The 17,856-nt window shown below is 36.5% G+C and overlaps 1 protein-coding gene across 1 annotated transcript; it reads right to left on the reverse strand.

The window, feature by feature from the left end:
- Positions 1-1,690: 1,690 nt before the first annotated feature.
- Positions 1,691-17,856, reverse strand: LOC127863683 (potassium voltage-gated channel subfamily H member 7-like). Its single transcript, XM_052403296.1, has 14 exons — positions 17,605-17,856; positions 17,112-17,320; positions 15,696-15,856; positions 11,234-11,435; positions 10,767-10,964; positions 9,730-9,929; positions 9,078-9,177; positions 8,050-8,202; positions 7,340-7,533; positions 6,730-6,844; positions 6,178-6,339; positions 5,307-5,396; positions 3,527-3,638; positions 1,691-2,523 (listed from the first exon to the last, which is right to left on the reverse strand). The coding sequence occupies exons 1-14, from the start codon at positions 17,763-17,765 to the stop codon at positions 2,343-2,345; spliced, it is 2,238 nt and encodes a 745-aa protein (XP_052259256.1). The 5' UTR covers positions 17,766-17,856; the 3' UTR covers positions 1,691-2,342.

Below are 17,856 nucleotides of genomic sequence, written 5' to 3' on the forward strand. Positions count from 1 at the left end.
GTTGAAATTTAACTTACATCAAAATTACACTAGTACTGATGTTACAAACTAAGTTCGTTATGCCGTCGTAGCTTAAATCGTATTTACGTAACCGCTTTAATCGCACCGACGTTACTTTACACAAAATAAGGGCTTAAAGATTAGAGTTGAAACAAAATACAATAAAACTGATATTTAAGTGAAACAATCGCGTAAACGACGGCTTCAAACGGTGTAATATTATACAATATGTTCAAAATATGTGCGTGTACGGTAAAGGACGATTGTAAAAGACGCATATCAAACTAATGAAAGGTTTAAACCCCTAAATATAAGTCACAGTCTGGTACCTTCATTCATTAACGTAGATAAAGAATCAAACACTTTTGGAACTGAAGAAATTGAAAAAATTAGTTGTAAATCGGTAAACTTCTTTTGAATCGACTTCCACTTTTACTTGTAACTTTAAATTTTTGGTTCCGGATAAACACCGTAAACAATTATTCTGAATACAAATACAGATGGAAAAAAAAACTTCATACACAAATCGTTCGTTAATTCCGCAGTGTCGCGACCCAGCTATCTGATCTTACAATATTCCATATAGACGTGAGTTGGAGATATCTGTCACAGAGGTCAAATCTAACGAAACTGATAGCAGAGGGACCACTGGGATCGTGATGATAAGGGCCATATTTATCAAATTTTCTTAAGAGTTAAGTAGATTAATTTTGCATCAATCAAATAACAAAATATTTTCAAAAAATTTATAATTTATCACTTGTGATTTTTTTACAAAAAATGGCATTGAATATGCCGCGTGTCTTGAAAACTTAATTTAACCATTATTGTAATATGAAACAAGTAAGCTAAATTGCTTCAGAAAAATCGGGGTACGATGCTGTTGAACACTTCTTCATTTCATTATAAATTATAATTTTCGCACGGGGTTTCTCCATCTTAGTTCCTGTATTATTACCATAATACGACAATTATAAACTGCGATACATGATTTGAAGAAATATAAATGTTAAGCACCAAAATAAGTGATAATTGTTAATATAATATAACTATGTGTATTATTATTATTATTATTATTATTATTATTATTATTATTATTATTATTATTATTATTATTATTATTATTATTATAATCAATATATTATTATAATAATTATTATTAGTAGTATTATTATTATTAATATTATTATTATTATTATTAAAAATCGTAGTAGTAGTAGTAGTAGTAGTAGTAGTAGTAGTAGTAGTAGTAGTAGTAGTGGTAGTAGTAGTAGTAGTAGTAGTAGTAGTATTTATTTTATTTTTTTTTCATTATTATTATTTTATTCATTTATTTTATCATTATTTTTTTTTATTAGTTTTATCATTATTATTATTATTAATAGTAGTTTTTTTATTATTATTATTATTAGTAGTAGTAGTAGTAGTAGTAGTAGTAGTAGTAGTAGTAGTAGTAGTAGTTGTTGTTGTTGTTGTTGTTGTTGTTGTTGTTGTTGTTGTTGTTGTTGTTGTTGTTGTAGTAGTACAAGTAGTAGTAGTAGTAGTAGTACTAGTAGTAGTAGTAGTAGTAGAAGTAGTAGTAGTAGTAGTAGTAGTAGTAGTAGTAGTAGTAGTATTGTTATTATTATTATTATTATTATTATTATTATTATTATTATTATTATTATTATTATTATTAAAATTATTATTATTATTATTTATAACTAATGTTAAGGGATTTTCGTTCCGTTCGTACACCATAAACGAACAATTCAACAAAAAACGATTGATATTTCAGTACGATATACGCCCATTTCAGTCAAAGTTGCCCGTATACACATTGCAAGTCCTCGCCTTGAGCGAGGTGAAAGAGTCCACAGAACGCAGGCATGTCCTGCTGACACTTGTAATAAAACATATACACGTTCCATGTACTACAATTCCAGCCCGGATAGAGATACGTCACTACATCCGCAAAATATTTGGAACTCCGGTCCTATCCCGCCAATCGGCAAAAATATACGCGGACAATTTCTGATATGGAACTTTTAAGGGGGCGTGTCGACTGGAGGTCGAAATTCGCTAAATATAAGCTTTTTTACACGCAAACTGCCGGAGATTGTTCGCTTCCTGATTATGAGTTTAAAATATGTCAGTCCCAAGCAAACGTTATGCCGTACAGACGGACACAGTGACTTCTATGTTTTCCCTCCCCCTTTCGGAAAATATAAAAACACAAAAGCGTTCGCAGCACTTTCTGCAATGTCTTGGTCTAAATAGAATATTAAATATAATATTAAAGTTATATGCTCTCGATAATTCTAGTCAGTTCCATATGCGATTTTATCAATTTCGCTCCTCGTTTATTTGGACAAAAAGCGTCCGAGTGAAGGAGATCTGACGTATCTGACATCGTCCAGATGTTTGGTGCTACGTAACGTGGTTACGTTGGCGTTGTTGCTAGGCACTGACGGCACGTGACCGAGTAACAGCAGTATATTGTCAACGGTATCACAGAGTTGGGTTTCGAACTTCTGCATTCGTCTGAAAAACAACGTGTGTGGTATGAGGAGTTATAATATTTTATCAACAGCAAAACCGTTATTATATTTAAACTCTAATGGATAAACAGTAAAGAACGTTTCCTTTGTTGTTGTACTGTTGAATATGCCGCGTGTCTTGAAAACTTAATTTAACCATTATTGTAATATGAAACAAGTAAGCTAAATTGCTTCAGAAAAATCGGGGTACGATGCTGTTGAACACTTCTTCATTTCATTATAAATTATAATTTTCGCACGGGGTTTCTCCATCTTAGTTCCTGTATTATTACCATAATACGACAATTATAAACTGCGATACATGATTTGAAGAAATATAAATGTTAAGCACCAAAATAAGTGATAATTGTTAATATAATATAACTATGTGTATTATTATTATTATTATTATTATTATTATTATTATTATTATTATAATCAATATATTATTATAATAATTATTATTAGTAGTATTATTATTATTAATATTATTATTATTATTATTAAAAATCGTAGTAGTATTGAAGATACAATATGAATGTTATTGGAATTTGAAAGCAATATAAACGCAATTGTTCTGATGAATATTGTTAATATTCTCTTATTTATACATAATAAAATGCGACATATGTATATTTAGTATTTTGTTTCTAACAAATTACCTTTATGACATCTATGAAACACAGGATTTAATTTATCACAGATTGATATTCACGTTGAAATCTTCAAACACAGCAGAGGGTGCATGTAGAATCAGATATACTTGTCAGAATGTAATTTCTTGGGTTTTTCAAAAATTACTTTTTTCGTGGACAAGTGAATTAATCGATTTCTGACTATGGAAAAAACGAAGGATTGCGTCGGTCATTTTTGGATGTGTTTGTGTTAAATTCGCGGATAGGTAAAAAAAATGAAATCATCGAACGTCCCACCTATAATGATTTGACAGCATGCTGACAAGTGGAGACCCATATCTTAAAGCAATAATTTACAAACAGTTCACTTACATTGATAGAACATTCAGCTTCAGGTCAATATTATCCCAATATTCTGATGTCATTTCCGGTTCCGGTTCCGGTGCACTCACACATCCGGTTTCGTCTGACACCGATATGACTGCTGAAAAAAATAAAACATCAACGCGCTGACTTCAGTATATCACATGTATAGCTTTAATCATTTTATTGATCCTCGGAATGGGAAAAATAGGCTTAAAATACATGTGTGTAAATTGGCATCCCCGATTAGCCTGTGCAGTTCGCACACGCTTATCAGAGATGACACGTTTCGCTTGTATTGAATTTATCGCTTACAAAAATGCTCTCCTAAACGAAAATCAAGTTTATTCGGTAAGTGTCGTTCCTGATTAGCCTGTGCAGACTGCACAGTGCTACTAATATAGAAGGACACTTAACGCAAATAAGCATTAAGCCCATTTTTACCAGAACGATACTCATTTAAATGACAGCGAAACCAGGAGATATCCTTACTTAAAACAAGAGAAAAATGTTATTTAACAAGGAGCATCATGCCCATAATTGACTGTTGACAACTTAAGTGTAACCTTAATATCAATTAAAGGTAACAAGACTTGTGTGCCACGTTGTGAAAATCTGCGATAAAACTATCATAAAATTATATGATGAACGAAACAAATATGTCCGTTAAATCTGTTGAATGCCGAAAATTGACCTTTGACATATTTGTGCAACATTGACAATGGAGGTAGTGAGACGGGTTTTAGGAGGGAAATGGCTTGTCAAATGGTAAACATGGTTTGTACGTAAGTTATGATGAATGAACCGCTCGCAGTACGGACAATCTCGAACCAACACATGCAAACACATACACGCTCGCATTGTGTTAGATTCATCGAGCTTTCCACAAGCGGTTTCGATATCAATCAGTCATTTTGTATTTCAACTCCATTAATATATAGGAAAGGAAAGCGCTGAAAGAAATTAGTCAAGTTATCACTGCAGTTATCTCTCTTATATGTAAACGAAGCCCAATACCAACATTTTAAGTCTTATCATACCTGACAGGTTTTCAAGATTGTATTTTTTTATAACAATCAAGCATTTTTTACACACCTGTCATTCATACTTCTAATGTGTAATTTGCACTCCAAAAAAGAGCATAACAAATGCAATAAAAGAATGGTTGGTAAAAAGGACCAATACGATCAGTTTGGTGAAATCTCGGACCGCTCCCACTGAGAAAATAGTATCGTTTGTATTGTAAAAGAAAATCTTGCTACATAAATGTATCATGAATACAATGGAAGAATTAAGAAACTTGTTTGACAGTGGCAATAACCCTCGTATTTGTAAAGATTTTATGTGTAGCAAAAATAAGTTTCTTAGAGACTGATCAATTCTTGTCTGACCAGATTAGTTGAGTGTGTTTCACCGAGCCGATTTTAAAATTCGTGTCAAAACCTGAAAACCTTAGTCTTAGAAGTGACAAATACGTTGAATCCACATGTCATACGTTTATATGTAGAAGTTATAATAATCATTTTCTCAGAGACGGACTGCCGGACGCACGGAAAGACACAGACAATCCCATGGACGGACATTAACGATGAATTCTGTATACTCAGCGAGTTTTAATAAGGATACACCGGTTGGAATTTTCTTTTTAAAAATATGTGTTAATTACTAAAACGTCAGTTAGGATTAAATCGATCAGGTCAATCAAGGTCGGTAAAAAATGGCGGGATAATCAACTGCAAGATTTTTCCAAAGGTTGGTTTGGTATGAAACACTTTTGTATTTCCCATACCCTTGTTGTATTTTTTGCGCCTGCGCGGAGGTGATTTCTGGTAGATCCGGAGTCTCGAACTATCGGAAGCAGTACACGCAGACGACGAGACTACAAAATATCAAGGTAAGCTCTCAATAATAGCGTTTATTTATAAAAGATAATCATAACCATTCTTAGAATGGACAGATTTAAGTTAATTACTGTGGCATTAAGTTGACGCCTCGAACAGCCATGCAGTAGCTACTTTTATTGCTGCAGCATTTAAGGGAAACTGTGGATGAACGGATCACTTGTTGGAGCACGTGACAATTGTAAAAGACAAGAGACTGTCTAACTTAATTACAGTTAGGACATTTTTTTTTAAACAAATATACATGTGACCATCTCATGGGGAATGCATTTGAGTTAAGTGTCGTCTCAAATTAGCCCGTTCGCTGGTATGTTGTGTTTTTTTGTTCAACTGTCTTAGCGAAAATCCAGTTGAGACGATATGTGGAATCCCTAACCTCTGTGTTGACTGCACAGGCTTATCCGTATCGACACTCTACGAAAAATCATTACACTTTATTTGCGTCGCGTTCTGAGTAAACGGGGCTTAATGCATGTGCGTAAAGTGTCGTTCCAGATTAAACAGTGAAGTCCGCGCAGGCTAATCAGGGACGACACTTTCCGCCTTAACTGGATTTTCGTGTAGAAGAGACTTCATTTAAACAAAAAATACCATAAAAGCGGAAAGTGTCGTCCCTGATAAGCATATGAGGACTTCACTGTTTAATCTGGAACGACACTTTACGCACATGCATGAAACCCCGTTTTCTCAAAACGCGTATCATTTCCAAGAGCGGGGCTAGTAATATTTTGTGATATATAATAAGGGAGCTATCCGAACCTTGCTTGCTTCTATCCTCGAACTCTACATCGATATCACTAGACGCTTGTTCCGGTGAAATTTCGATCGCCCGAGACGCTTGGTCGTCTACCGGGTCGAACGACGGAGGCGCCGTTTGCTGGCGCGCTTTTCTACGGAAGCCGGATGTACCGGTCGTGCGGTCTGGATAGTTTCATAAAAAATAAATACGGTTTAGTTTCCGGTAGTGGTAGAAACAATTAGAAAAAATGCGCACTCGTTTTCTGCCTAATAAGACCTTTTTCATAGATTGCTTTTATTAATGTACTACATTTGGGGGAAGGGATTATGTCATGAATAAACAATTTAGACATTTATATAAATAAACGACTGAAACACAGAACATAAGTGTGAAGAATAAATATAGACAAAGCGACACATAGGCAAACAGTTAATACACCACGGGGTCATTTATTTTGTGGAAAGTGATTTAATGCAATACAAATATGCCAGAACAAAAATCAAACACATAGACAAAGCAACATAAATAATGGCATTGTTTGAGTATGCAACAATAGTTGCACCACCACCCACCGGCGTCATAGACAAGGCGTCTTCCTTTCGACTGCATGTGCGGTCGCTTCTGACGGATAAATTTGAGTGTTTCGTCGTCCATCTTCCTCTGCCGTTGGGTTTCCGTCAACACACCCTGTATGACCAAAATACTAATTTCTTTAAAAAAAGCACAACAAGTAAGATTGTCAGTATCTAGTTCTGGATAATGTCGGAGTTCTCATGAACTCGGATAAAAACACAGTTCTTATGAACTGATCATAACATAGTTTTCATGAACTTCCAGGTATTACAGAAATAAATAAGGCCTCTGATTTGGGCTGTTATACTCAAGGATTGATTCTTTTATTTGTTCATTACATATTTAACCATTAAATACCTACTTTTTAATTAAGTAATGTTCCAAACTTCATTCGTTAAATGCCAACTTTAAAAAATAATCTACTAAAGTCTGGTCAGAATTAAAGGTGTTGGTCTTTGACTGATTTCTAGTTAATATAGCGACTATATATTTGTTGGCACCCATGCTTTCACTATTATAGCCGTAAGAAAACGGACACAGTATAAATTAAATGCAAGTGTGCGGAACAATGTTTGATTTGACTCTGTAACAAGGCAACACCACACTCACCCGTTTCAGGTTGAATGTAACCTGTATCTTTCCCATAAATTCCTGTGCGAACTCCGGGTACGTGTTTAGCGTCTCTTTTAGCACGGACAGCTCAATCTTGTTGATATCGCAGTAGGTCAGGGCGCGAACAAAGTACAGAGACTTCCCGCTGTTGGTCAGGTCTTGAACATCCCCACCGAAAATATCGTCCTTACCTTAAGTGAGAAATGAATATCATCAAAAGCATCATCACAACCACCACCAACCCACAGTCATCATCATCAACATCACCACAATCATCATCATTATCTCCATCATCATCGTCATCATCGTCATCATCATCATCATCATCATCACCATTACCACCATTATCATCATAATCATCATAATCATAATCTTCGTCAACATCATCGCCATCATCATCGTCATCGTCATCATGAGCATTATAATCATCATTATCTTTATCCACTTCAACATCATAAATGTAGAAGTCATCATCGTCTGCAAAATCATTAAAGTCATCCCCATCCTTGTTGTCGAATTGATTATTATCAATAAGCAATACGTGTCCATATCATCACCATCGTCGTTATCATCATCTTTAGAATGACTATACTAAGCCTTTATAATACTAACATACATGTGGTTAAATTATATAACTTTGAGCCTCGCTCATAACAACTATTGCATATCAAACTAAAATCAAGAAGTATTCTCAGTCAAACTGTCACCGAGTATTGCCATGACGTTGTTCTCCGTGACGATCTCGAGGGACCCTCGGGCGATGAAGTACAGGGCGGTGAGGATGTCCCCGGGGTGGATCAGCGTGTCCCCGGGAGGCGCGTGTGTTGTCTTGAACTGCAGAGACAGCGCGCGAAGGCACCCTGCAATGGGCGCGATAAAGGATTCACGGTGTACGCACAAGTGTAATGTGTGCGAAGTGAAAAGTTATATGTGCACAAAAGTGTGTCCGTGCAAGTGTTTTAACTGTGTGCGCAAAATTGGTCATTGTGCAGATAAAAAGTTTTTAACTTCTTCGTAAAATTTCAATGTTTTCGTGACATTGTTTAATGTGTGCGCAATTGTCTTCAGTTATTAAAAAGTTTTCAGTGCGCGAAATCGTTTTCAGCATGCAAGGAAGGATTCAAATTGTGCGCAAAAGCCTCAACGTGCGCGCTAAAGTGTTCGGTGTGTGAGAAGTAATGTTCAGTGCGCGATCAAATGTGTTTGATATGCTTGCAAAAGCGATAATGGATAAACTATGCTATAATTTCTCACCAACAGGTTAAGTAACCGATGTGAATAGTTTGTAACCGAAAAGAAAGATAACCGCTGCATGTGTCGTAACTGACAGGGGTGGTAATAGCTCCATGGAAAATAAATGTTGCGAGGAGTTTATAATCAATAGGGGTAAAAACCCATTCAACGTGTTCGTAACCGATAAGCGTTTACCGCTTCGAGGAGTATGTAACCGGTATGAAGGTAACCGTTCCAAGTAAATTATAATCGATAGTGTTAACCGCTGCAGTAAGCGACATTTGAGGATAAGAAAGCATTGAGAGCCAATATGGGAAGAAACTATCTGACTAATTGTAACTTATATGGCCGGAAACCATTACGAGGAGTAAACCAGAAGTGGAAGTTTTAAAGCGTAAAATGGGGTAACCGCTGTGAGGAGTTTGTTACCAATATGGGTGGTAACCGCTAACAATTGGGAATGTAAAATTGACTAGTTTGCTGCACTAAAAAAAACGTATACCTGCCGAGGCTCTCTGGAAGGCGGGGCAGTTATTAAGCAGGTTCCGGTTCAGATGAAGGGAGATATCCGCTTGTAAACAATCCGGAAAACTCTTTAAAACCTGCACGAACAGATCCGCATTTTAGGCTATGTTTTCGAAAAAAATCATTTTTTATTATGAAGGCATGTTCAGAATATTAACATGCTGTTTGTTCCCCGAAGATAAATTTTGCCATAAAATATAAAAAGAAAGTAATTGTATCAACCAACCAATATTTAAGTAAAGGGGATTTAACAATCTGCAAGTGCAATTTTATAAATCAAATTTATTTTTCTGATCGTCAAAACAATTAACAATTTTAGAAAAACATTCGCCGAAACGGCCGACTTCGAACTACCAAATATATATGGCATCTTTATAGCGGTTAATACCACGTCCGGCTATCAGGGTTGGACATCTTATATGAAGAATTTTAAAGGACAATTATCCCAAACGCTTAATCGAAGGTTTACAATTACATTTGGGGATGGACGGTATAAAATCCCGCAAGTAAAGACATCTGTTTTCGGAGTGGGGTGTAGTAAATTGTACATACGCCTTCTAACCCCACAACTTAACGACCTCTCTGTACTTATAATTCCTGTCTTTTTTAAAATAGTAAGCTCCGCATACTGTGTTCATGTCGATGCCATTGGTATACGCCCACGTGTGCTGGAAGCTCTCTTGTAGACGCGAAGCGAGGTTTTTGGGAAGATGGTGAAAGTTGATAAACTCTTTGATGCTCTGTGTTTTCTCATGGTATTCGTCCGATCCCTGATACACTCTCATCATGATCGAGCTAACGTTACCAAAGATTGCAGCGCTTAGAAGAGCTGTTATGAGAGGCGAAAATAGTGTTTCAAAAAATATTGTTTCCGAATATATTGTTTAAAAAAACAGTTTTTCGAAAATAGTGTTCCGAAAAATAGTGTTTCTAAGGTAATAAACTACTTTTTGCAGATTCTGATTTAAATAGTCATCTTATGGGGCAAACTATAAAAATAAGATTCACGCGTTCCTAACAAAATAACTTTTTTTAAACTCAAAATACTATACAAAAAGCACTTAAACTGAAAATGATGTCGTCATTAAGGTCAATTTGGCCGCCGCGAAATGCAAGCGTTTTTAGCATTCTGTTGTTTTTTTACAAAAAGGTTAAATTTAAGACAGTGATGACATAATAAATGTTTAATTTATAACTTGTTAATTACACAATACTATAGTTGATGACATGTTACAAATATGTGATTCAACGAGTTTCTTTCTTTACATATACGTTATCCGGTTTGAATTAAAGCAACATGCAAAGATAACGTCACATTAGTTAATGTTATGTTCTACTGTATATCATATAATAATAAAATGATCTCTTATTGTACGAACCATTTGGTGACAAAAATGATATTTTTCTCAGATGTAAGAAATATATAATGCGAATAAAATGGCTCTACATTAAAAACGGGCATCGCTTTGCGAAAATGGGGATTAGTGACTTCGCACTTTCCTACTTAATTGGATGTTCGCTAAACAGTGACTTACTTTAAAAGAAAAATACCATAAACGCGTAAAAAGTTTTGTCCAAGAAAAGCCTGTGCCGCAGTTCAAATGCATTAAGCCCCATATTCCCAGAGCGAGGCTCAAAGGTAAATATGGATCAAATAGAATCTTACAGCCAAGCAACATGGCAAAAATGGAGAATATCTTCTCGGCGTTGGTGTTTGGGGAGACGTTGCCGAACCCTATACTGGTGAGGGAGGTGAACGTAAAGTACAGCGCCGTTATGTAGTACGTCTTGACGCTGGGTCCGCTGTCAGTGACGTTAGCGACGTACGGCTCGTTGATATTGGTCGCCAGCTTGTCTAGCCAACCTGCGAGCAACCGCAAATGTTAGAGCGACCGAAAAATGTTCATGGACAATGACTTAATAATAGCAACCGCAAATATTCACAAACACAAATTTCCCAGAAAACGAAATAGAAACGACCACAAATGTTCAAAAAGACTTACGCCATTAAAAGTGACGCCGGAAGTATCGACGTGCAAAGTTTCAAACCGGGGGTCTTATTGTAATGATATAAAAATGCAATGTTATGTCGCTAGATAATATATCGACCTCTGAACTAAGCACCGGAAGTACCTATTGCGGACTCCAGGTGCGGACGCTCCCAGTAGGCGATGGCGTAGAAGATGCAGGCGAGCCAATGACCGACCAGGGTGAATGTCACCATAAGGAGAAGCAACACCGCTGCTCCGTATTCTGCGAACTGCTCTATGCGCCGGATGACGCGAAGTAGACGCAGGAGACGCGCCGTTTTGAGGATCCCCGCGATAGTCATTGTCTGAAATAGAGAGAGGAATCTTGTAAGCTGTTGTACTTTGCGAACTGGAAGAAAAGACAGCAGTTTAACAGTTTGATAATAAGCACATCTGCAGTCACTTATGTAAACAAGTTTGGCATTGCAAGCAATGGAAAGGACGCATACATTGTCATGGGGATGAACAAACAGTCCAAACGTCGAACCTTTGGGATACTGAATACAATAATCATTCTGTTATTCTTATTATTTTTTTATTAATATGTTTGACATTGATAAAACATGTTAAAAAATTTAACGCATTTAAATGTGTGTTGTTTAAACCAGAGTTATGTAAAAGTAACTAAATTCGATTCCCGATGGAATGCTCGATTATGTTTCTATGTATTCGAAGACCCTGATTTATATTTATAATATAATATTATTTCTTATATTATACGGGCGTGTTTACATTGTGACAAATGTATTCCCACCGAACAAACACTCTCCCTAACGGCTTGTCTGCAGACGGCAAATAATTGCGCTCACGTCTGCTCAGACTACTTAGGGAAATACGAAATTAATAATCGTCATCGTTATGCCTTCACGAAATATTTCCTTATTTACTGCTTACAATATCTCATGCAGTCTTCACAGCCCATCGCTTCTACAATCAAACCTTGCACGCATACGTACGTACAAAGCGCGCGTATACGTCATGGGGCTGCCATACACATAGACCTTGAGGGAAATCTAAACTTCATTTGTTTATAAGGGAAATATTCATACCAAATTAACATCTAGATGATAACAAATTAACACTCGCAGTGGTTGTAATGATAATAAACCATGCATGTTCTCGTTAAAATACGGCCGTTAATCACGGGCGCCACCTCTTTTTTGCGATGCATTGTTAAAGGGTTTGCACGTTTTGGTAAATTGACAAAATTTGAAAAAAAAAGTTGTTTCAGATTCGCAAATTTTCGTTTTAATAATGATATTTTTGAGGAAATAGTAATACTGACCATTTACCATGCTCTTAAATATCTATTACACGCATCTTTTGATGATTTGAAAACCTGAAAATTATAAAGCGACGTGCGACGCGAAACGATTGAATAATTTGGAAAGTTCTGTTGTTGTCGTTTTATTTTGGGATACTACGAGGATTGCTTATATAGGTAAAAAATACATCCGCTTTAAGCATGAGCACGAATGGCCGAGTGGTCTAGGCGGGAGACTTTTACTCCAGGACTCCAGGGGTCAGTGGTTCGAGCCCTGTTGAGGGTTACTTTTTTTCTTTTTTTAAATTGTATTTTTTTTTGTGTACTGGAGATTTTTAGTTCAAATTTTCAATACAAAGCATTTAATGAAAAGCTTCAATACATGCCAAAATCTGTTGGACGGCCGCTTTATATTAGCCACTGCTACTTCCGAGGTGGCGCTAAGCACCGGATGTTTTGAAATGTCACGAATAATTCTTCAGAGTGAATAGGTTTTAAGGTTTTTTTTTTCAATTTATTTCGAATTATTTTTAAAATCGGGCAATGTAATGACATTTCAAAACATCCGGTCCTTTGCGCCACATCGGAATTAGCATTTGCTTTTTTATTAATGCATCTCAAACAGAGGTGGCGCTCGTGATTAACGGCCGTGTATCAAGCGACGGGCGTATACAAACCATAATTGAAAGGAATCCGCTCACGTTGTTCAATAACCATGTATCAGATCTTGTTTAACTGGTTATTTATTGAACAACAAACGACGCATCGAACATAATTCATGTTAGGTAAATCCATGTACTCTTTGTTCACAATCGTGCCTCTGGAAATTTACGCCTCGTGTTTGTACCGTGGTAATATAACTAATAACATATACTTAATTACGAATACTTTCGCCTGTACACTATCAATAAATTATCATTCGCGGAACCGGTTGTCAAAATGACTGGAGCGAATAATTGCAATGCTCAATTAATAACAAATCACGAGCAGCCGAAAACGATAGATATGGAATTTCTCAGACCGCTATAGAATAACATTGTTCGGCGGCACATCAAAGCGGGACACTGTGAATGAAATTCCAACAAATAGTAAGGTTGCTCTAAATCAAAATTCACCAAAATGTAATTAATTAGCGCGGCGTTCATTATGGATAATTCGAGTTGCCTACTATTGTAAAAAAGTGTGTATTCATCCTTCAACGCCTGCTATGATATTTTCGTTCGAGTTGTGATTAACATTGTTGTTGCTTATTTGATAAATGGCACTTTCTTTATTGCTGACCCATATTTTCTCGACGAGTGATCAGCTATGATATTTTTATGTTGACGTAAGTTACATAATTAATTTTTTAATATAATATACATGCTCATTTTCCTACAGAAATAAATTTTAAAATGAAAATGTATGCATTAGTTGTCAGATTATATGTGTGTATTGGTAAACACGATAAATTACCATTTTAAGTTTTGATGCGTGATAAATTACTAGTTTCAGTTTTGATGCGTGTTAATAAAATGTAACCATGAAGCAACACGTATCAACACAATTAAAAGTATTTTTGGACGATAAACACCATACATTCGAAAATTATTTCGACTTAAATGATTGCAAAAATGTCTGTTTGAAAATTGTTATAACTAACTTTTGTTTTGCATGCTGATACATATACGTCAAGTATTATACAGCGTTAAGGATTTTGACATTTTGGGGGTTGTTTAATGTTCACTCTGGATCAGCAGAAGATTTGTTGCATAGATCAATCTATCTTTTAGAGGATTCCAGAGATAGTCTATGCATCACGATTGAATTCTGGACTTACTCGATGTATCACAATTGCATTCCGGTGAAATGCATAACGATTAAATTCCGACCTAAGTCGACGTATCACGTTATACTTTCGGAGTTAGTCGATGTATCACGATTGGTTGGATAAATAAAGGTTTATTTATTCGCATAATCAGCTATACATGCTTTGGGCAAAATAATCATATAAAAAAACTATACACAATGAGATGAAATTCGGCTATACAGAGAACTATTGTATGAAATATTGATTATTGTTACTCCACAAGTATAGGAAAGTTAATCATAACAAATGGGTAGAAAGAATTGAGCTTTGTCACAAACGTGAATAATACTGCATAATACTTTTAGGAAGCTATGATCAAGGGCAACTAACTCATGATTTTGTGGATGATGCGGCATGATAAAAGTGTATTCATATCTATATGTCGTTGAGATGAGATATTATTAATCGCTTGAAAAATGTGAAAGTAATTTTCGTAACAAACATTTTCGGACAAACCGACAGACCGACAGACTGAGTTACCCCTACATATCCTTCCACTTTTGGGTGATAAATACATTCAAGTTTTATGTTTAAATCACTCTATACAGTTTGTCTAATTTGCAGTCGAAACGCCGTCTTGGGGATTACGTCCGACTTACCGTCGAATCGCCCAGCGTTACCTCTTGGCAAGCGGAACGGATGTGGATGCGGCGGGCGGATTAGAGGTCGCAGCCATCTCGCCGAATATCAATTAGGGAATCTATTCACTAAACCGAGAGTCGAGAGAAGTGTGCGCGTACATACAAATTGGCGGCATGTTTTGGTATCATGTGTTTCGTTGTCTGTGGAGCGTTAATATATAAAGTACTATGAGGTAATATATGATATAATATATTAGATGACACGCACAGTTATCATTTGAAGACTATGACAGACATATTAACAAACAAACAGACGGACGGACGGATGGACAGGCTAATAGCATCTTGCGTAGCAGTGTGGAACTTAAGGTACAATATTAATTGTTCGGTGGGAAACGTCATTTGCGTCACTTGCAGCTTTGTGCGAAACACCATTTACGCAATTTGTAACCATGTGTAAAAGAAGCATTTAAGTCACTAGGAGAGATTTGTAAAATTTTCACTGACATCACTTGTAGCTACGTTTTTAACCCATTTATGCCGAGCGTCTAGAAAAAAGGCTATGGCAAACAGCGTAGAACCTGATGAGACGCCGCATAATGCGGCGTCTCATCAGGGTCTGCGCTGTTTGCTTACAGGAATTTCTGTAAGAAATATTCTAAATATATAAATACATATACTAGACATCCCTAATTTTGGAAATAAATTGATCCAATTTAGACGGATGGGAGAGTCAACTCGGCATAAATGGGTTAACGACATTTACGTCACAATAAGCTATGTGTAACGCGCTCTTTACGTTGATAGTTGCTAGGTGTATAACTTCATGTTTTGTCTTTTTTGATGTGTATGCGAAGAAAACGTTACTTACGTCACTTGTGCCGGACCCAAAAAGCAGCAGATCGAAAGGAAGAGCGGCAATGGTGTCAATGACGAACCAGCCCTTGAGATAGTTGATTGCTATACGCTTCTGGTTCATCACCACCTCGCCATTGTGAAGATACGAGGTCCGGAAGTTGATAAAAATGTCCGCTGCGGAAATCAAGAAGTGTTTAACGTTAAAACCATAAATCCACGTTTAAACATCGTCATGATTTTTTTTTCCGTTTCTATAAACGGACGACTTATATCCCAGTGATCGGGGGGGGGGGGGGGGGGGGGGGGTAAATATCAAAGTCGGTTAAAGATGAGTCTAGTATAATAATCTGACAATAATGCCATTCCTTGTCCTTTAATCTTTACTTTTTAGCTTTGCCTTAGCCTCCAAATATACTGTATTTTTAATAAAATAGCGCGATTTGTTCGCTGAATATATGAGCCGCGTTCTGGGGAAACAGGGCTTAATGCTGGTTTTATCCGGCCTCTGTTGCAAACATTGATCTAATAAAGCAGGGTCGGCTAAACTAGTTGATCTCCGGCAGTACCTCGCACGACCACGATCTAACCGTAAGTACGTATTCCAACGCGCCGATTAACAAGTTCATATATTTGACATTTTACAAAATGTACATGCGAAGTTCCTTGTCAAAACAAAATGATAGTAAAAGTAATTTATGTGTATTAAATTTAAGCAAACATATGGCAATGAAGTTATCAATTTTGCCTTTAAATTTATTTATTCAAAACCTTTAATATACGGCGTTTTTTATATAAATAGAAAGGTTACACTCCACAAAAACACACTAATATTCGGTCGTTTGCAATTGATTCTATTTTCAATGAAAACTCATTAAATCGCTAAAGCTCGCCTTATTTTCTTTTCCTAAGCCTCACCGGATAAACTTTCTCCATCTCGGCACTAACCATTTATTCTCTATTTATATCGAAAAATGTCACTTTATGTACATGCATTAAGAGCCTTCTTCCCCCGCAGCTCATATACATTAAATACATTTGTACTAGTAAACGATAAGCAGTATTTGCAGGGTAAGCAGTATTTACAGGGTAAGCAGTATTTGCAGGGTAAGCAGTATTTACAGGGTAAGCAGTATTTACAGGGTAAGAAGTATTTACAGGGTAAGAAGTATTTACAGGGTACGCAGTATTTACAGGGTACGCAGTATTTACAGGGTAAGAAGTATTTACAGGGTAAGATGTTTTTACAGGGTCCGCAGTATTTACAGGGTAAGAAATATTTACAGGGTAAGCAGTATTTACAAGGTTAGTAGTTCGTTCATTTTGAATACTTTCATAGTAGTTTTTTTTTTCAAAATACTAAGAAATATTTACACCCACGATGGATGCTGTAAGGTCAGGTCAGGAGTCCAGGAATGTCTTAGTCGCTCACCTATAAACATTAAGTCGACAATCAAGTCAATGATCACGAGTGGGTTAGCTCGGGAAGACTCGGGACTTTCCGTGCGCGTTCCGGAATCACGGTTACGCCGCATGGTGGCGTCTTCTTCGTTCAGGAGAAACGCGGTTTGGTAAGGTGTAAACACCGCCGTGTACAAGACTAAAACCAGTACAATCCAGTCCCACACCGCCTTAAATGGGCTACAATACACTAACATCGTTAAAGGTACAGGCATACAAGGAAAAGGGGCTTATACAGATATAATAATCCATAAGCAATAAGTATGTATATATATATATATGTTTGAGTATCGTTTAGTCAAATAAAATTGACATATGACCAGATGACCACAAAACGAATCCAAAAAATGCCTTCTCTCTTTAAAACTTGTTTGAAAGGCCGCGGTAATCTTGTGGTTGGGATTTGATTTAAGCTCTTCGTGGGTACATGGTGTTTCAACTAACTGTAAGGTTTTACAACTAACCTGTAATGAAGAATGACAAATTCGGGCTGTTGGCGCCGGAAGGATGTGCCCATACCGGAAGCGCGGTCCAGCGTCGATGGCGCCTCGCTGCCCTCAGTTGTCTCATCGGATCTCGAGTCCTTGAAAGACCGGAAACATCGATTAATATCGGATGTCATCATCAGAAACGTTTTTCTTCAAATGTAATCGTAAATCTCACTCGTTTAGTGACAGAAAATGCCGGTTACCATTATGGGTTGAGAACACAACGTG

The sequence above is a fragment of the Dreissena polymorpha genome, unplaced genomic scaffold, assembly GCF_020536995.1.
Source record: "Dreissena polymorpha isolate Duluth1 unplaced genomic scaffold, UMN_Dpol_1.0 chrUn026, whole genome shotgun sequence".
In the NCBI taxonomy this organism is placed as follows: domain Eukaryota; kingdom Metazoa; phylum Mollusca; class Bivalvia; order Myida; family Dreissenidae; genus Dreissena; species Dreissena polymorpha.

Bases quoted from the DNA above. Each gene is read 5' to 3' on its own strand.
- LOC127863683 (XM_052403296.1), bottom strand. From the start codon at position 17,765: ATGATGACATCCGATATTAATCGATGTTTCCGGTCTTTCAAGGACTCG. The intron at 8,203-9,077 runs GTATACGTTTTT...CGCCCATTGCAG, and splicing joins CTTCCAGAGAGCCTCGGCAG to GGTGCCTTCGCGCGCTGTCT. The intron at 5,397-6,177 runs GTTCGGATAGCT...GATATTTTGTAG, and splicing joins CGAGGATAGAAGCAAGCAAG to TCTCGTCGTCTGCGTGTACT.